General features: G+C 38.8%; 1 protein-coding gene across 2 annotated transcripts; it reads right to left on the bottom strand.

Moving 5' to 3' along the window:
• Positions 1-434: 434 nt before the first annotated feature.
• LOC110956203 (tyrosine-protein kinase ZAP-70) lies at positions 435-15,934 on the bottom strand. Of its 2 annotated transcripts, none has more exons than XM_022201536.2 (13): positions 15,847-15,934; positions 9,962-10,441; positions 7,876-8,036; positions 7,640-7,778; positions 7,477-7,558; positions 7,302-7,324; positions 7,181-7,220; positions 6,258-6,459; positions 5,937-6,143; positions 3,311-3,503; positions 2,286-2,426; positions 2,037-2,149; positions 435-1,025 (listed from the first exon to the last, which is right to left on the bottom strand). In XM_022201536.2, exons 2-13 carry the CDS (start codon positions 10,364-10,366, stop codon positions 908-910), a joined length of 1,824 nt encoding a protein of 607 aa, XP_022057228.1. In that variant the 5' UTR covers positions 10,367-10,441; positions 15,847-15,934; the 3' UTR covers positions 435-907. The 2 variants fall into 2 exon arrangements, with proteins under 2 accessions (XP_022057228.1, XP_051803671.1); XM_051947711.1 differs by lacking the exon at positions 15,847-15,934 and adding an exon at positions 10,677-10,770.
• Between the last annotated feature and the right edge of the window lie 2,948 nt (positions 15,935-18,882).

Here is an 18,882-nt window from a genome sequence, read left to right as displayed (position 1 = left end):
AAGTGTGTATTATCTATGAAATTGATTTGTAGATCCTAAATCTTAAATAAGTAGAATAAAAAAAAACTTGATCAGGAGATCCCTGCATATCATTCACAAATTAAAAGCGAGGACTGAATCGCAATTCATAGTCATCAACTTATAAATAACAGAAGCAGAGGCAGCAGTGTTTACATATTTGACAGTTCCACCATGTGTGTAAACCCCAAATTATTCTGGTTTTTACATAAAGACAGCTTTCACTTTTAATGGAGTAACATCCACTTGCTGATGGCCCCCACTGTCCCTGCCATAGACTATATAAAAATATGTAAAAATATGAATGTATATACAGTTTATGGTGTTGCCTGACAGGACAGATACTTAACACTAACATCTTGGCCCATAAACCTACTAGCAACCCTGTCACATAATATGCGTTTCAACACAGAGACTACTGAATGATATTCATTTATTCAGCATGACAAAAACATCAATTGCTACATTCCTCCCTAAAACACAACACGTCATTTCTGATCAGTTAAAATAAATGCAATCATGACTTTCTGTGTACTTCTTTTGGCTTAAAAACCAATAAGCTGCTCTTAGGTGTCAACAGATGCAGTGAAAAAGTCTTACACATGTCATACTCCCATTCTTCTCTGAAAATACCAGAATATAAAATAAGTTTTTTTCATCAATGTGAAGACACTTAACATTCAAACCATGACAGACATCCTTAAATGGCGGATACACGATTTACAAATGCACATTTATTGTCGCCGAGGCCTGTTTAGCTGCATATCGGCACTGTAGTCAAAGCTGATCAGTGTACAACGTTCATAAAACACTCTTTGTTTTGGTTGTCTAATGGCTGGCTGAAAGGACGCTTTGTGCAGCGCTGGAACAGAATGTGCCTTTCTTCTGTCTACTTGGTAGGCTCAGCGGCGGCTTCGGCTCCCTCAGGCTTGGCCTTGCTGGATATGGAGTAATGGTAGGACCTCATGGACTCCTCCACCTTGTTGAAGTCAGGACGCTCCTCATGCCTGGTGAGATAAGAGGGCCGGAAACAGCTGGATTAAAGGCTGTGATTATTGGAAGCAAAGTCACAAGATCTTAACTTGTCAAAAACAACACATTATTTGGCGAATTGTCTTTGTTTCAGACTGACTGAGGTAATTAATGTCTTTGGACAACAGACCGGGTCATAGAGGTTGTGGGTGACGCTGTCAGCGCTCTTACTGAAGCTATGTTTTGTAGGTCAGCCTGAGACTGTTGTCACTGTTAGTAAGCGTATTGTACTAAATAATCTGCTTAAATGTGGCTTTGTGGTGGAGCTCAGACTATTTAAAATCAAGTTTCTAGATGTTTGAAAAAGGTGTTGCAATAGGATGAATATAAATCTTTTGTTTTTTTCCTCTAGACATAGTCTTTGTTTTCTCACTATAAACTGCACTGTTGGTTTTGTGCTGATGACAGCATCCTTTTATCCAAGCTGGTCTGCTTCAGGTTAAAGTCTACTTTCAATGGGCCCCACATGTCTCATGGTTCCCCTAGATTCCACAGAGGACAGAACAATTATTGACAGATTCCCATATGGTCTAGTGGTTAGGATTCCTGGTTTTCACCCAGGCAACCTGGGTTTGACTCCTGGTATAGGAAATAGCATTTAGCACTAACACTACTGTATGAAATGATAATTCTGACTTACAAACCTAAGCTTCTTATTCCATTGAAAGCTGTTCCACATAATTCCACTTGTTCATGGTCATAATAACAGAGTTTGACTCTACATGTCATTCATATACACAAACCCAGGCCACATTACTTTACCATGTTTAAATAAACTCTTTGGAATGTCTTCAAAATATCACTATTTTTCTCATATTTACAACTGTGTGTGTATGATGGCTGCTTTGTAGGAGTTTTTAGCATGGTTTTACTTAGTATTTTATTGTTTTATTATTTGCTCTAATTTCTGTCTCTAGATCTCAGCGTGACTCTGACTAAACAAAGCTGAAGTAAATAAACATGTTTATGGAAAATCAGTGTCTTACGAGTATGTCCAGCACTCTTTCATCAGCGTGTACATTCGCTCTGGACATGCTGCTGGACTCTCCATGCGGTTCCCACTTTCAATGAAGCGCATCACTTCTGGTCCTTTCATTTTCTGGAACAAAATGAAAAAGACAAGCGATGTAACATGATGCTCAGGGACAGCATTCTTCCTTTGGTAGTGCGACTTCTGCGATCAAGGCAAGTTAAGATGCACAACCAATAATAATGTTCTGCAGAAACAACTTCACCTTGTAAGGCTTCCCTCCATAAGAAAAGGCCTCCCACATGGTGATACCAAAACTCCACACATCACTTTTGCTGGAGAATTTGTGGAAGTTCATGCATTCTGGAGCGTACCACTTAAGAGGCCATTTACCTGCAGTACGAGCCTGAAAACAGAAAATGTACAAAATAAGCAGCATGTCAATGACTCAACTAAAGCAGCAGACATCCTTGGCGACAAGGACTAACATACTGCACATGTAACTAAGCTCATAGATAGCAGTGGGCCCATCTTTTCAATGAAATCTTCCCTCAGATGCAATAGAAGAGTCAGAACAAGTTGATACTGTGAGTCAGTGAAGAATAAGATGAGTTTAACTAAGGGTACTGAAGGTAACCGAGGATAATTTAGAACAGTGGATACCAAACTAACTCTTTATAGATGGGGGTTTTCATGATAAAAAATAAAATTACATCTACTGCAGCTACATTTTCAAACTGCATTTTCAAAAATGATCAAATCAGAAAAATAAACAATAAGCACTGGGATCACTACATCTAAGCTAATTCTACTTCTATTTTATTCATTGTTTTTATCAATAAATGTAATATCTTTCTGTAAATATGCACAGCAGCACCACCAAAAGTCATCCACTCCTTTCTTTGTGTGACTGACTGCAGACCTTTATGATTTCACTTACTACTAATGTTAGTTAATTTATGTGGCATTTACAATTTGTTGGCAGTGGATAAATATCACCTTACAATCTTGTGAATTAAAAATGTTTGGAAAATTTTCATTTCCCACATGACTTCCTTGGATTCCTGACACTAACTGTTTTGGGATGCAAATGCTGAATTGGTATTTGTGCTGTGTGACATCAGCAATCTCCAGGCAAGACATTGATTTAAGATACACTGTCAACTTGTGTTTGCTGAAGCACTGATAACCCCGACGCCCTAACCCTTTAGTGCGTCTACATTTACGTCACAGTGTTTTGCAGCGCTACAGCTTCAGAAAAAAAGACACACAAGGCTACGTCATGAGTACTTTGTAGTAGTTGTTGTCTGCTCCCAGCGCCTTGGAGAGGCCGAAGTCACTGATTTTGGCAAACTGTTGGTTGACCAGCAGGACGTTGCGAGCTGCTAAATCTCGGTGCACAAAGTTCTTCTCCTCCAGATACTTCATCCCCATGGACACCTGGTGCATCAGGTTGACAATGTTCTCCACAGGTACAGTATCCCTATGGGGACAAAGTCAGGAGAGTGTGAGAAATATGATTTTTTTTTCACTGTACAAATTGAATTTTTCCTCGTACAGATGAGGGACAGTGGATTCTGAATGGCACTGCTTCCCAACCTGCATAAATCTGCTCATAAATCAAATACTTTTTTGACACAACGTATAATTCTTGTGAAATACTGAATAGTGTTGAAGTGTTAAGCAGACTAAAATCTGTCAAGATAACCTTTCTAAAAATACAAAATGGCTTACTGTAAATTGCTCATTAAATACAACACTGTCCACAGCAGCACCATAACCTGTGATGAATGATAGCAAACACAGAAATTTAAAGTCGTCACATGTAACAAAACCCCTGATGTTTAGGAAGCTATCTAATGTTTGATAGAGTGTCAACACATTCTGAGTAAACTCTATCTATCTATCTGTCTATCTATCTATCATCTATCTATCCATCCATCCATCCATTCATCTATCTATCTATCTATGTAATACGCTGTACAAAAGTAAATTTCTAAGACCACATTAAGGTGCTAAATATCAGAACTATCTTGACAGGTATCAGGCAGTCTGGTTCATACCTCGTAAGTACGCCTCAATCACAGACTAATGAAGTTTCAGGAACTTCACAAGCTCCATGTGACCAGCAGCAAACTTATTTCAGGAGCAGATGAGAATTGTATGACTCAGCCCTCTGATTTAGTCTTGTTTGCACCTGGATGATTTTCCAGTGGTGTTGTTTAATAACTTTTAAATGTACTTAGGTTAGTTATTGACCCCACAAACAGCTATACCCATTGGGTTCCTGGGGGCTTAGAGATAATTTGCCTTCTCTACACTGCAAACAAACTGCAGAATTATTCCATCTCATATCATCAGAGACCCTCTACTCGACCACATCTGATTTGCTTGAACCTTTTTTATTACAAACTACTGGTATTTAAAATGGTATCTACTTTCTGAGATCAAAGTTTCACGTTTCCATTTTGCCCTTGTTTGAAAGTCATGTATATAACAGCAGTACCTCAATAACTATTAAAGATAGAAGGCTCATTATGCCATCGAAACTGAATCTGCAGTACTGGATAAGTAGACCAACTAATCTCTGATTATTTGTTGAAATGTGAAAAAAAAAAATGATGCAATCAGGAAAAGTCCACGTTTTTGAGACACATTGCCAAACAACTGATGATGCAGAGGTTAACTAGTGATATTTTCTGACCAATACGTAGCTGTAAAAACAATTATACAAAACAAAATATAGAAAGTACTTTTCTATATGAAATGTTTGGTCACAAAATGAAAAAAATTATTTAGTTGAACTTTCAGCAGGTATGACAAGTTGCACCACAAAAAAATTCAGGCAAAACAGAAATGGTTGAGCAGAAATAGTTTTTAAAAATTTGACAATTTGAGATTAATTGACTCGGACCACCAACCTGACAAACTCAATAGATCTGGTAAGCTTTAAAGGCATTATGGAGGATGTGTTTTTTTTGTTTAATTTGTCTGATTCACATAAAATGAATATACTGACCTTCAGTGGACTTGTATGTATGGTCTCTAAAAGAATAAAAAATAATAAAAAAAAAATAACTGTGGACATGGCAGGACCTGAAAAACATCAGCCAATCAACGCGCTCGGACCGAGGCGTTTGGTTTGCTCCCTTTCCTGTCAATCAAAAATCTTCTGGCTCAGGCCTAGTTACGTAGATTACGTACGCCTTGGACTTACGTGTTTTCTGTATGTGTTGCTTTGGTATAGCTTCGTAGTTAGCTGGCGACTTGTTTTGCTCATCTTTTTTTACATAATGGCAACTAAAGATCCAGGGGGACCCAGCCGTAAAAGACAACTTCACGAGTCCTACGCAAGTTTCTGGAGGGGGGTGTTTCTTCGTAAATGTTAAGAGGGGGGAGGTTAGAGTGGGGTGAGGGAGAGGTTGTATGTGCGCATGCGCATGCGCATGCTACGTTCAAAGTCGTAGGAAATTAAATCTCCTCTAATGCCTTTAATGGTCTGTCATGAATGAATGAATGAATGGTTTATTTCGGTTACAAAAATTTCAGTAAACAAATTTTTTTTCCTTTCCCGCCTTTTCTTCTCTCACTCTTTCCTCCTCCCCAACTCCTCTTACAAAAAGATGAAAAAGAAAAGAAAAAAAAGCCCAAAACCTCCAGAAAAATATAGTATATACAATAATAATTTTTTTAACGTTCTGTAACCGAAAGAGGAATAGGCAGAAGCCCAAGCTTATTTTGCCTATCCTATACAATCCCTAGAATCACCGAGCATTACAGTCATCGAAATTGGAAAAATACCCACGCAATTTTACAGTTTTTTCCTTTTTGTTTTTTTTAAATCCACATCCACTAATGCTTGCTGTATTTCACCAAAATATCCCACACTAAGTAAGCGTCTACTCCATGTACTCACTTTTTGGTGGAGAGGAATTTGTTGAGAGGTCCAGCAGAGGCCATCTCCATGACCAGCATCAGATTCTCAGCGTTGCACAAGCCGAGCATGCGAACAATGAAGGGGTTACTCAGCTGGTGCATGATCTCTGCCTCCCTCATCATCTCCTCCTTCACCAGCTTCTCGTTGTCACTCTTCAGCACCTTGACGGCAACATCCACCTGACCTCTGAAACAAAACAAACAAGAAACAATCAGTCCATTAAAGGCGCTGGGTTCATTAGATGTACAGAGCGAGTCCAGCATTAATGCAGCTTTTGTTTTATAAAGTCTAACTCCTCACGATTCTGTCTTGAGGACGCCCTTCTTGACACAGCCAAAGTTCCCAGAGCCAAGCTCCACCTCATCCATCAGCAGCTGACTCCTCTTGATGTTGAATCTCTTGATGTCATTGGGGTTGTGATACGGGTTGAATCCAGCGCAGTCCATCGGCAGAACCTCACGGTCTTCAGGCACAGTGGTCACTGGCTTCGAGGCTCCAGGAGCTGGAAAGTAAAGGTGCAAGTCACATTAGAAAATAATCATCTGATGGCAAGAGTACTCTGCACACTATTTAACAGCTGGTTGGGGCTTTGAAGTCAAACATTGAGTGCACATTAAAAACCTAACATTTGTTGATGTCTTTACTTTGTTTTTGAGGTTGTTGTGCATTGATTCACAGCAATAGTTTTGGAAAACAACGCTTTCAGGAGGAAAAATTAAATAATCAGTCATCTGTAAGTTTTATAGCAACTAAACTGAATCCTGTGGTTTAAGTACGGCACTTAAGAACTTTACTCGAGTATTTTCATGTGATGCTACTTAACATTTTAAATATTACAGGTTTTCCTCCTCTACATGTATTTGATGCCTGAAGTTACTGGCTACTTTTCAGATTAAGATTTCAAGGCAAAAAATACTGGTGTTTCATTTGTATTAATGAAATATAACACATTAATAGAAATCAAACTAACCAACAATATATACTGTAGTTAAAATGAGCTTCACATTTATCATCTCTCTATTTGATTTAATTGTAAAAAAAACAAACAAACACTAATTTGTGCATTTTTCTTTCTTTTTTTTGCTGTATGAGTACTTTGCTACTCTACATTTTGTGGATAATACTTCTGTACTTTTATCGTTGAGGGATTTTGATTGCAGAACTATTTGTTGTTGAAGTATAACTGTGAATGGCTTTTCTCTGCTGTACTATATTCAACTCACCTCGAGGTGGCGGTGTGTATCCATTTGAGCCGGGCCGCCTCTGAAAGGATTACACCAAAATGAATCTCAGAGAACAAAGCAAATACTGACTCCAGCAGTGCAGGATGTACTGAATACTCACTGATACGGGAAGATTTGGTGTCTCTGAAAGGTGGCAAGGCAGATTAGTGTTAAATCAGTGATTTCATTTATAAATGTGATGAAACTATGTTGAAATAAGAGCAACTGCATGTTACAAAATAATCTCAAAACATGATATGCTGATATGTTGGAATAAAAAGAAAGATGCACAGTACTTTCAGCAGCTTTTCCGTAAACACAAGCCTCCCCGAGAATAGTCACCAGGCCATCAGCTTTCATCTTCAGGTATTCAACCAGCTGAAGACATATAGAGAAAGTTTAATTTTAACTCAGAGAAATACATACTGTAGGAGAACCAAACCGTGATGGAGGACCTACCTGCCAGACTGTATCAAACTTTGTTCCCTCTGGCATGGACAGTTTGCCTGATTTGTCCTCGAGGATCTGATAGTGATAAACTGTTTTCCCGTATACCAAGGAGAGAGCAAACGAACCAGACTCCTCTCTGTCTCTAATTCTAAGAAGAAAAGCACAAAAAATGCACTGAAACTTCTGACACTAAATCTCCAGACAAAGGCACAAAAGTAGGTACAGAGGGGAGGACAGAGACTTACAGAAACTTTCCGTCTGGTTGTGCTCCACAGTAAAGCCGTCTCTCACCTTCCTGGCGGCTGATTTTACTGTGATACCAAGGCATCTTCTCGTGGGCCGTAGTGGCGATCAGCTTCTCGAGTTGAGGAGCTTGACTGATGATGGCCTGCTCCATGGCTTCTCCCTGAGCACAGAAAAGGACACAGAAACAACGGGAATTCAGATTTCCACACCGGAAAATGTGTTTGTCTATGATCACATACACACTTTAAAACAAATTTCCTTTTCTTTCCACTATATGCTACATTTTCCACTGGAACTGAAAACATGTTGACAGTGTGTGTTTTTTGGTGGATGGACACACTGAGCTTTAAATGTCACACTGCTAATGGAAGATTAAAGTGTCATTTTCATGGCAGTGCACATTAAGATGGAGGTCATCAAAAATATCTGCACGAGCAGATTCCACGAGAGGCAAAAATAACTCTTTTTGTGATTGAAGTGAACTGTCATTTTAGCTTTTACAACTTTAATAATAAAAGTAAAACAAAAATATATAATCATTTACTTAAGCGAAAGTAACAGTAACATGCACTAAAAGCTCTGCTTTCAGAATGACCAACGAAATGTACTTTAAGTATTAAAAGCAGTTTTTCACAATGCGTCTTGTTACCTGTTGGGTCAGTATTAATAAGGTAATATTTGAGCGGTAATTCAGTGTCATAGGTGATTGAACCGAAAGTCATTTTGACACATTTGTTCAGAATGCAGCTGCTTGTCTCGTAACCCGGACAAAGAAATGTGAGCACATAAAACTGGTGCTTTCCTCACTTCACTGGCTTCTGGTTAGGTTCAGGATTGATTTTAAGAATCTTTTATTTGTTTGTCTCTGAATGGACTGACCCCAGAATATTTGTCTGACCTTGTTAAGGTGCATCAACCCTCCAGAGCCCTGAGGTCAGCTGACCAGATGGTCCTGGGCGTTCCTCGATAACTCATAAAAACCAGAGGAGATCGAGCCTTTGCAGTTGTGGCTCCCATGCTGTAGAACACATTGCTCCTCTCTGTGCAGTCTGCGAATAGCCCCTCCATTTTTAAAACTTGTCTTAAGACCCACTTGTTCACCCTGGTCTCTGGCTGAGCAGAGTCACCTTTAATGGATCTTTTATTTGTTATATTTTACAGTTTTATTGTTTTGCTTTTGTTGTTCTCGTATTGTTGATGTTTGTTTTTTTATTGTAAAGCACTCTGGTTGGCCGTACGCCTTTCAAAGTGCTATATAAATTAATCTGACATTGACATTTTGTTTTGTGTTGGGACATTTTATAAACCTGATCATATGATTTTTGTGAAATGTTTTAAACTGAAAAGTAACCTGATTGAATCTAAATCAGTCACAAAACATACAAGTAGCTTATAATTGTACAGCACGTGGGTAAATACCAGGCTTTGCAAAAGTTCTGTTACACTCGGTTTCATGATCTTTAGAGACGTTTATATGTCGGAGTGAAAAATTCCATTAAACAAACTGAAAGTTCTACCTTATAGGCAGGTGTCCTTAATACAAATTTTTTTCTCCAGTGAAGTTGTATCAAGATGGAAGTCAAAAGAGTTGAGATATCTGCTCTCCTTTGTGCTGAACATCAGCCGGATGATCATCCACAGAGTCACGGAGAGGCTAAAGAATGGTGAAGATCTTTCAGGTCTTCACCATTCTTGAAAGATCACCTGAAAGATCTTCACCATTCTTGAGCCTCTCCGCGACTCTGTGGACGGTCATCCGGCTGATGTTCAGCTGCTTGGCTCTGTCAGACTTGTTGTGGCCAGCATGAAGGAGAGGAGATATCTCAACTCTTTTGACTTCCATCTTGATACAACTTCACTGGAGAACAAATTTGTGTTAATGACACCTGCCTATAAGGTAGAACTTTCAGTTTGTTTAATGGAATTTTTCACTCCAACATGTAAATGTCTCTAAAGATCATGAAACCGCGTAACAGAACTTTTGCAAAGCCCGGTATACTTCCGCCACTGTTGAAAAGTAGGAGCTGACTGTTTCTTAAAGGCTGATGGAAATATTGAACGCTGACTCTTCAACAGTAGCCTCACCTCCAGGTTCCAGGTTTGCTTCACGTACTCCCTGAGCATGTTCTCTCTCAGGCTGTCAAACACGCCGGGTCGTATCGGAGTATCCGGGGAGCGAAGACAAGGTTTCCTCAGGGTGCACACCAGCCCGTCAGCATCTTTGCTGTAAAACTCACAGAGCTCTGCAGGCCCACAGTGAGGCTTCCCTCCAGCAAGGCAGTAAGTCCCATTGAGTTGTTTCTCTACGGAGTAATGATGAAACTCCAGGTTCCACACGATGGACAAGACGTAGCCTCCCAGACTGCGGAGACACTTTCGCAGCAAAAAGAGGCCGTCAGCCATCCCGGCCAACTTCAGATGCTGCTCGGCGTCTGTACGGCTGATGCTGCCGTAGTAGAAAGGTAGCTCAGCTGCAGGGTCAGTGGACATGGTGAGACCTGGGAGAGTCGAGCCGGACCTGGTCCTAAAGTCCTGGATGGAGGCGGTGGAGGGAAACTGGAGAGACTGAGTGGCAAAAAAAGGGACAAAGGTTTTTAGGAATACCCTGATTGACAGCATATTCACATATTTATATTCAGCCTGTGACCTTTAAAGTCTTTCAACCTCCTCCGCTGTCTGCTCAATCAACCCTAATATCTCATTTAACAAATTCCAAAGTGCAAGCTGTGGGACAACATAACAATCAGTGCTAGACATCTTTACAAAAAGTAAAACACACAGCAGCTCTTCAGTGTCTCACCTCTTCTTCTTCCTCTTCTAGTGTTAGAACAACAACACACTTCACAGTATTTCACAGGACTGTCAGCTCTATAGAGATGAGCAGTGAGGAGTCATATGTCTGGATGAGATCTTTAGCGTGAGGCACCCACACGCTGAAATTGCATGAAGCTTGCAGATTAACAAACTGGTGACAAAAGCCACAACAGGAAGCAGCAGTCCGCCCTCACAGCCTCCTTTCTCCAGCATGTTGCTCTTCCGTTAAGCAGGTGCTGTTTGGTTTTAGAGCATTCCCTCCGCCTTAGAAACTCAAGTTTTAACATTTTCCATTTATTGGAAGAAAAAAAATGGAGGGAATTTATCCCAAAAAGCTGGCACAACAACTACTGAGTGCAAGATGAGAAGCGTTTGTCGGAAATCTGTTCAGTGCCAACTATGGTGATGACGTAAAGATAAGATTAAAATCAGCAGGTTTGACTGCACTCTGAAACGGTTAGGTGATAACAGGCAGAACATGTCAGTTTGAGTCAGAAGGAAAATCGACAGTGATCGCAGTTCGTAACACACTTCAGCTGACGAAATGCAGAAAGGAAATAATCAGATAAAGATGAAGATGCATTGAGGAGTGAGATTGTAGAATAATCATGTAGCTTGGACTTGTAGGTTTTATATTTTGAATAGCATCAATAAAGCTAAAAACACCCAACAACATTTCTACTTAAGTGTGCTGGAAACTTTGTCAGTCATGCTCATCTAGACACTGTCCGTCATTTTCCATTGCTAGTGAATGGAAAAGCTCACCCCGCTCACCAAATGCATTCACAAGGACTTTATCTGACATCTGAACATTTTCACATGAAGACCGACAGTTTCAAATGAAGGAAAAAGTTTTTCAGCACAACATGAAATCATAGTTAAAAGGTGTGAAACCTCAGCTTCCTGGCCACGTAGCTGAGCCTGTGCCCACATCCACAGTGGACAACCGAGCCGAAACACAAAGCTGCCACAAAAAGCCAATCTCCACTGTGGCCTGGTCCCTGACTCACCGCAACAAAGACAGCCAGGCTTTAATGTGTGGACAAACAGATCTCCGACTCACACAAGCGTATGAGTGCTTCACAAACTGCACCTTAACTGGTGTGTCTTTAGAATATTTTAGTCAGCATAGTTCAGGTGAGACTAAACACACAGCTAAAGGGAAACTTGGATTTTTGACTTGACTCATGATGAAAGAGATATTAACTCTGCTCAGGTTTCATTCTTTATACAAATTTAAAGGAACCACTTTGCCTACTTTATTCTTCTATTTTACTATAGCTCAGAGATAAACACTACTTTTACTACACTATTTCCCTAATCCACACCTTAACCCTGGAAATCGGTCTTTGTTGTGTTATTTTTGCATGTTTAAATCCACAACATGAAATTAACTTTGCTTGTTTTCTCATTGATTACATAAACACTGAAATAAACTATTGTTGATCCTTTTTCACGATATTATTCGAGTTAAACATCATTTAATCAACTTTAATTAGCCTCTCAAATGGGCCAATTTGCTCGGATTTTATTTTATATCATTTAAATTGAATATTTTTCTTTTTTAGTCTGCTTACAGGTTAATCAGAGCAATCTGAAGACATAAACATGAGTCTGTTTTAACAAGTATCGGACATTTTACTGGCAATCAACTGCAAATTTGTATGAAACTGGATGTAAATGGCACCAGTGATTCAATATATTGACAATAACTGTTTGCCACATAAGTAAAAAAGCTGAGTGAATTCCTAACAAACTTCTGTGATATTACTTGAACAAACTAAAAGAGAAAGAAACCAACAAACCCTCCATAACGCAGCATGACAAGCATATTAGCTACGCTGCTGTAATTTATGAGGGAACGAAAACAAACCCAATATTGACAGACTTCCAACACAACATTAATAGTTCTATCAAGAGCAGCAGCCAAGTCTCGGCTCAGCTCCTTTTTAATATGACTTTTCTTCTACTTAACTTGTATGTAATGAACCACAAAAACAGAGAGAGCAGCGAGGTGAGACACAGTTCCAGAGCTTTGCTTTGAAGCCACAATGCCACGTGGCATCTTTCAGACTGCACCTGGGACCCAAGACACTTTAAAAGACAGGAACTGACTTTATGCATTGTATAAATCTTTTCAATGTGTATGGAATGCTTTCTTAAGACAGGTGACAAACAGATAAAAAAGGTCAAATGAGTCAGTCTGTTTTCAATAAGTGGGAAAGTACGTATGTGACACACACCAGAATCTAACAGGCCTGAGCGTTTGCTTTCCACGGAGACAAGAGAGTGAAAATTTTATGGTATGATTTGGTTTCTCGGTTGCACAGCAAATGCAGTTAATATGAGCCTGATTGTGTTTGTCCTTTGGTCAAACTTTTTTATTTTGGAAAGAATTACAGTTCCAGGGTATTAATCTTGATGTCAATGATGGAAACTTTTTGCACAAAGAACAGAGTGAAAGCTTTTTATGATCTAATATGCAAGATAAGAAAAGCTAAAATTGGCATCTATGAAAAAACACTCTTAGTCACAGAAAACAAATTTATATAATAAAGGTAGCAATACTACACTTTAAAAAATATGTTGTATCATAAGTAAAAGTCCAGTATTCAACATTTTACTGTTGAGAAAAAACTATTAGGAAATATGCTGTATTTTAAGCTGAATCTTAACATTGAAATATAACATTTTTGCAAGCTAAACACTAACATCAGCAAGCTCATAATGCAGATGTTTTGCAGGTATATTGATCGCCTATATTAGTCCAGTCTGTTAGCATGCTAACGTGTTCTAATTAGCACTCAACACAAAGCATAAGAGGAGGTAGATGTGACTGTAATCAGTTAAAGTATAATGATGGTGTACGATAAATGATTAACAACATTATTACATCATATCCAGATGCAGGTATTAATGTCTGGCAGTTTTTTTTTGGTAATCTGTAGGAGATATTCAGCTAAAAAATGAAAATCTCAACCCTTATGGTGGTACTTGTGTAAAAGTCAGAGGATCATCTGTTTTTCCACTGGAGGTACTTGCGAGTACGCACTGTTTTGTTTTTGAACTGCCCCTGTAGAACCTCTTATGAGGCGATTTTTGCCAAACCTTCTTGTTGTGCTTTCTACATGCTTATAGAAGTGGAGTTACACCCAGTGAGGTCTCTTTATCTTTATTTAGCTACTCTCAGAATTGATATTATCATCAAAGCTACCAGAATCTGTTCCTGTAAATGTTTGTGCTTCCTTGACCAAAGTTCGTGCAGCGGAAAGTGAAAGCCATCTATATCTACCATGCTATACTATACTATTTATATCTACTATAAATAAAAAATGTCTCAATGAAATATTACAGCACTTTTAAAATGTTTCAGTCACAACTAAAGTAACTATTACTCAAGCCCACTCACTAATCACTATCAAAACTAAAAATATCAGAAGTAGCGCTATAAAGCCTACAGTTGTAATATCTGTGAAAGTCTAGAACTTAAACTCATTCTCAGATCACTAATACCACATAATTATTAATAACATTTATTACATCAGAACAAAGGAATATGTAACAGTGACCGTCCGACAGTATATCTGCTTAAATGATTAGCAGCAGAGAATAAAAACATAAAATGTAAAGTCAACAGAACAGCATTGAGACGCCGAAACTATCAGCTTTTCAACGCCTCCGAATTATTAATACAAATACAACAAAGCGACCCGCGATTTGATTTGCTTCTCTGACTAAAGCAAGCTGTGTTTTCTGTTGATTCTGCGATTCGCATTAAATCGAGAACATTCTCGTGATAAGTATGCTGTCTTGCTTCTAGAATATTTAGGTCATGACTATTTGCTGCCCTATCAGGAAGTCAGCTTGTGGTTATGTAACTCAGAGCATTCCTCCATACATACATCAACATGTGAGACTGCGAAGGCGTCCCAGAACTGATAATGTGTTCTTTAACCCTGATACATGAAATCACTTTTCCCCAAATCTTTTGTTTTAGTGATCATTGAAAAACATCCAACTTCGTGGGCAGACTTGGATAGGAAGCTGATATGTATTTCAGACAAACTGCCCCAAAGTGAACCATAATTTCCTGAACCAGTGGAAACAATTGACATTCAAATAAACAGTCTGCATGTGTTTTCCTGTTATCATTCTGTATTATTCCAATCTAACATGAACCTCTGGAGTTCAACACTCAAAAAAATGAAGCAAATTTCCACTTTCAGCAGCATTTTAATGCCTAGATGGTGTGTCTGCACACCTAAAATAGCACAAGTTGCACGACACAATAGAAGTTAGATTTTTTGTTATTTTAAAGAGACTTTTTTTTTTATCAATGGTGCCTTAATCTTTAACTATGTAGCATGTCTACATGTTCTTTAAACGCTTTACAAGTTATACCATGAACTAATGAGCACATTTTGTACTAAAAAATATATAGTTTCAGCTATTCCAGCCAGTATCGGCCGACCGTGGCTGGCACATCTTGCAGATATGCCTTAGTCCAGCACCAAAAATACATCCAGTAATTTTAGAAAAAGTTACAAGCGATAAAAGGCAAACACATGGACCTCTTGGGTGTGTTAAACCCTACTCATTTTTCGGTTTTCTATTCCAAGGCACAATAACAACATCTTTTTATATTTTGCACATGTAATGGCTGCCTTTGTAAGCCAAAGCAACAATGCCTCAGCCTGGCTGCGGTGCACATGCTGTTTTATTCTCATAAACAGTTCAGATACAGTCATGGAAATGAAAAACCTAATTTGACTGGAGATTGTTTTTTTCTAAAAATGAAAGGATGAATGAAAATATATCACAGATTACTAGAGGTTTACAAGCTTAACTTGTATGGACTCAAATAAATACTAAAATGCATTGCTAAAACACACTTTTAACATTCAGTTCAATGACCAAGTGTTGTCAAATTAACACATACAGAATCATGTGTAATCTCAAGCATGTGGTGAGAAGTTAGATTTCCAACAGTATGGAAGCTTTTTGCTGGTAAGTTGAAATACAACTATGACTTAACCTAACCATTTCATCACTTGTCTTATCATATTTTATGTTTTTCACAAAGAAAACAAGTGCAATCTAACAAAACAAACTTGTCCACCCTTAAATGAGCAGATATAACAATAAAACCTACTTACGTTTCACTGCTTTGGTAGGGCGCTTCTTCAGAAACACAGTTGTATCTGTTGATCTGACAGCAGTGTAAGGTGCTGTGAAGAAGTGGGGGTTAGACGCAATGAAACACACACACACACACACACACACACACGCAAACACACAAACCCACATTACACACCAATAACGGCAAACTCATACACAAGGTAATAAAGTCAGTTTGACTGCCACCTATGAAGATCTCCTTTGAGCTCTTTAAATCTCCACTAAGATATAAAGAAATGTGAAATAAGCGTTCGACATTGTGGAAAATTAGCTTTATTAGCTTTGATGTTCAGAATCAGATGAGAAGTTTGTCGACTCACGCTATAGCTAGGATGTACTTAGCTTAGCACAATGACTGGAAACAGGAAAACAGTTAGCTTAGCTTTGCCCAGAGCTAACATAATCCACCTTTCAGCCCCTCTAAAGCCAAATTTGACACATTGTTGTGTCAAACATTCCTACAAAACGCGTAAAATGACTGGAGTTACAACAATAAATCAATTTGTTTTCAGCTATTGAGTTATTTGACAACTATTTCATTTTGTAATTGATTAATCTGTTCAAAGTATTTAAAAAAAAGAATATAAAAGTCAAAATTCTCTGATTACAGCTTCTTTAAGTTTCTGGTTTCTTTCCTCTTCTCTGATTGTAAATGTAATATCTTTGGGTTGTAGACAAAACAGGATGTTAGGGCTTTAGGAAACACTAGACAACATTTATTACCACTTTCTGGCATTTTATAGACCAACCAAGTAATTAAGAACATATTTGTAAGTGGCAGGACTGGTAGTGGGTTTACAGTTAGATGCAGAGTTATTCATTTTTACTGGTGGTTGGGTTATATTTTACCTTTCATTAGGTTTTCCTCTGTTTTTAGTGTAGTGTTACGCTCACTTGCTTCATATTTAAAGAACCAGGATAACATTTGTGCTTATTTTCTTTCTTGTAAGGAGTGGTCGAAAATTAGATGAGAAGATTCATATCATGTTCATATTTGAATGGAGGTTTCTAAGCTTCGCTGGGACACAGCTAACCTTGCTCTGTATACAGTCAGATAATTTGTCTCCCAGCATTCATTTTCTAGGAAGCAGAAGCTCAATAAATGGGGAAATAGATAACTTTACTGCAAATATGAAGCTACAGAGAGGTGATGTCTAGCTTAGCTTAGCATAAAGCCTAAAGACACCAGGAAACAACTAGCGTCGCTCTTTGCAAATGAACTGAAATCTCTCTTCAAAGCGCTATCATTAGGCATAATATGGGGTATATAGTTTGTTTAAGGTGAGTAGTTCAACAAATTTGGACATACAATTAAAACTGTCACCACTACCATCCCTACACAGTAAATATGAAGCTACAGGTTTCATAGGTTGGCATAGCATAACGATCAGACATGGAAACAGCTAGTCTGATTCATCCATCCTCTATACACCGCTTTATCCTCACTAGGGTCGCGGGGGGTGCTGGAGCCTATCCCAGCTGACTCGGGCGAAGGCAGGGGACACCCTGGACAGGTCGCCAGTCTGTCGCAGGGCTACATACATAGACGAACAGTCACACTCACATTCACACCTACGGGCAATTTAGAGTTATCAATTAACCTCAGCATGTTTTTGGACTGTGGGAGGAAGCCGGAGTACCCGGAGAAAACCCACGCATGCACAGGGAGAACATGCAAACTCCATGCAGAAAGATCCCAGGCCCACCCCAGGATTCGAACCAGGGATCTTCTTGCTGCAAGGCGAAAGTGCTAACCATTAGTCCACTGAGCAGCCTAGTCTGATTCAGTCAAAACATAACAAAAATTGCCCTCCAGCATCTCAAAGCTCATTAATTAACAAATGATATCTCATTTATTTAATTTCTACAAAACAAAGGTGTAAAAACATTAATTTATTGCTTTGTAGGAGGTTTCTTGGCTCTGAGCAGTTGCAAGGCAACAGCTGGAAACTTCAGGTAGTTACTGCTCCCAACCAAGAAACAGGTCAGGACCCCATCAAAAAAGATGAATTAATGTAAGTCTTGGATGTGTTAGGCTCGCTTTTGAAACTACTAAATAGTGGAATGCTAGTTGTTTAACTCTGTTAAACGTCTTTGAGCTAAGCTAGGATGCTAGCTAGCTTTAGCCTTAAACTTTGTGTACGTTAACAGTTAGCTTAAGAGGGAAATTACTAGTATTTTCTCACTAAAAATGTCGAACATTTGCTTCAAAGTGCATGTCAAGCAATTTTATATGCATTTGTTTGTGTGTGTGTGTGTGTGTGTGTGTGTGTGTGCGTGGGGGGATGTCTGTGTTTCTATGTGTTGTTATGTAAACTAGCTACTAACTTCATACAGAATAATCATTATGACACATACAGGCATCTATTCTCCAGCATCTGTGCATTAATACCCACAGTACTGAAGCAATGACAGGGATAGTAACCCTCCGACCCCCACAGCCCACACACACATGAACACACATGAACACACACCACCCCCACTTCGCCGGCTGCAGCTGCTTCCTTGGAGTCGCAGATCTGGCAGTCAGTCAGCAGGATCCTGCAGAGTCAAGTTATCGAAAAGCAGGCAAAACAAACCCATAGAGCAAAATGTCTTCCTGCAAAATAAGAGCACGAACATTTGGGTTATGTGGTGTCTAGAATGATTGATCTTTAATGGGTCTGCAATGCATCTCCATTTAAAAATACTTCCAACTAATCTATTCAGGTTTTCTTCAGGGCATTAAAAAGCATTGATAGTCATTAAGGAGATTTTGCTAAAATTAAGGCCTTAAATGGCATTAAAAATCATTAAATGTGATTCTCAATGGCATTAAAAATTCTTTCTGAAGTTTTCAAGAAAAATATTTGACAATAATAATATATGATTATAGACTGCAATTCATCACATATGTGCACCTGCGTAAACATGCTGAAGCAATTGCCAAAAACTGCATGTTTTTAAAGTGGCCGGCAGGCTGGACCAGGTCGAGGATAGCTGGGAAATGGGGAAATGCAAATACCAGCAAAAAT

The sequence above is a fragment of the Acanthochromis polyacanthus genome, chromosome 4 (genome assembly GCF_021347895.1).
Source record: "Acanthochromis polyacanthus isolate Apoly-LR-REF ecotype Palm Island chromosome 4, KAUST_Apoly_ChrSc, whole genome shotgun sequence".
Lineage (NCBI taxonomy): Eukaryota > Metazoa > Chordata > Actinopteri > Pomacentridae > Acanthochromis > Acanthochromis polyacanthus.
This window is presented reverse-complemented; position numbering and strand designations above follow the sequence as displayed.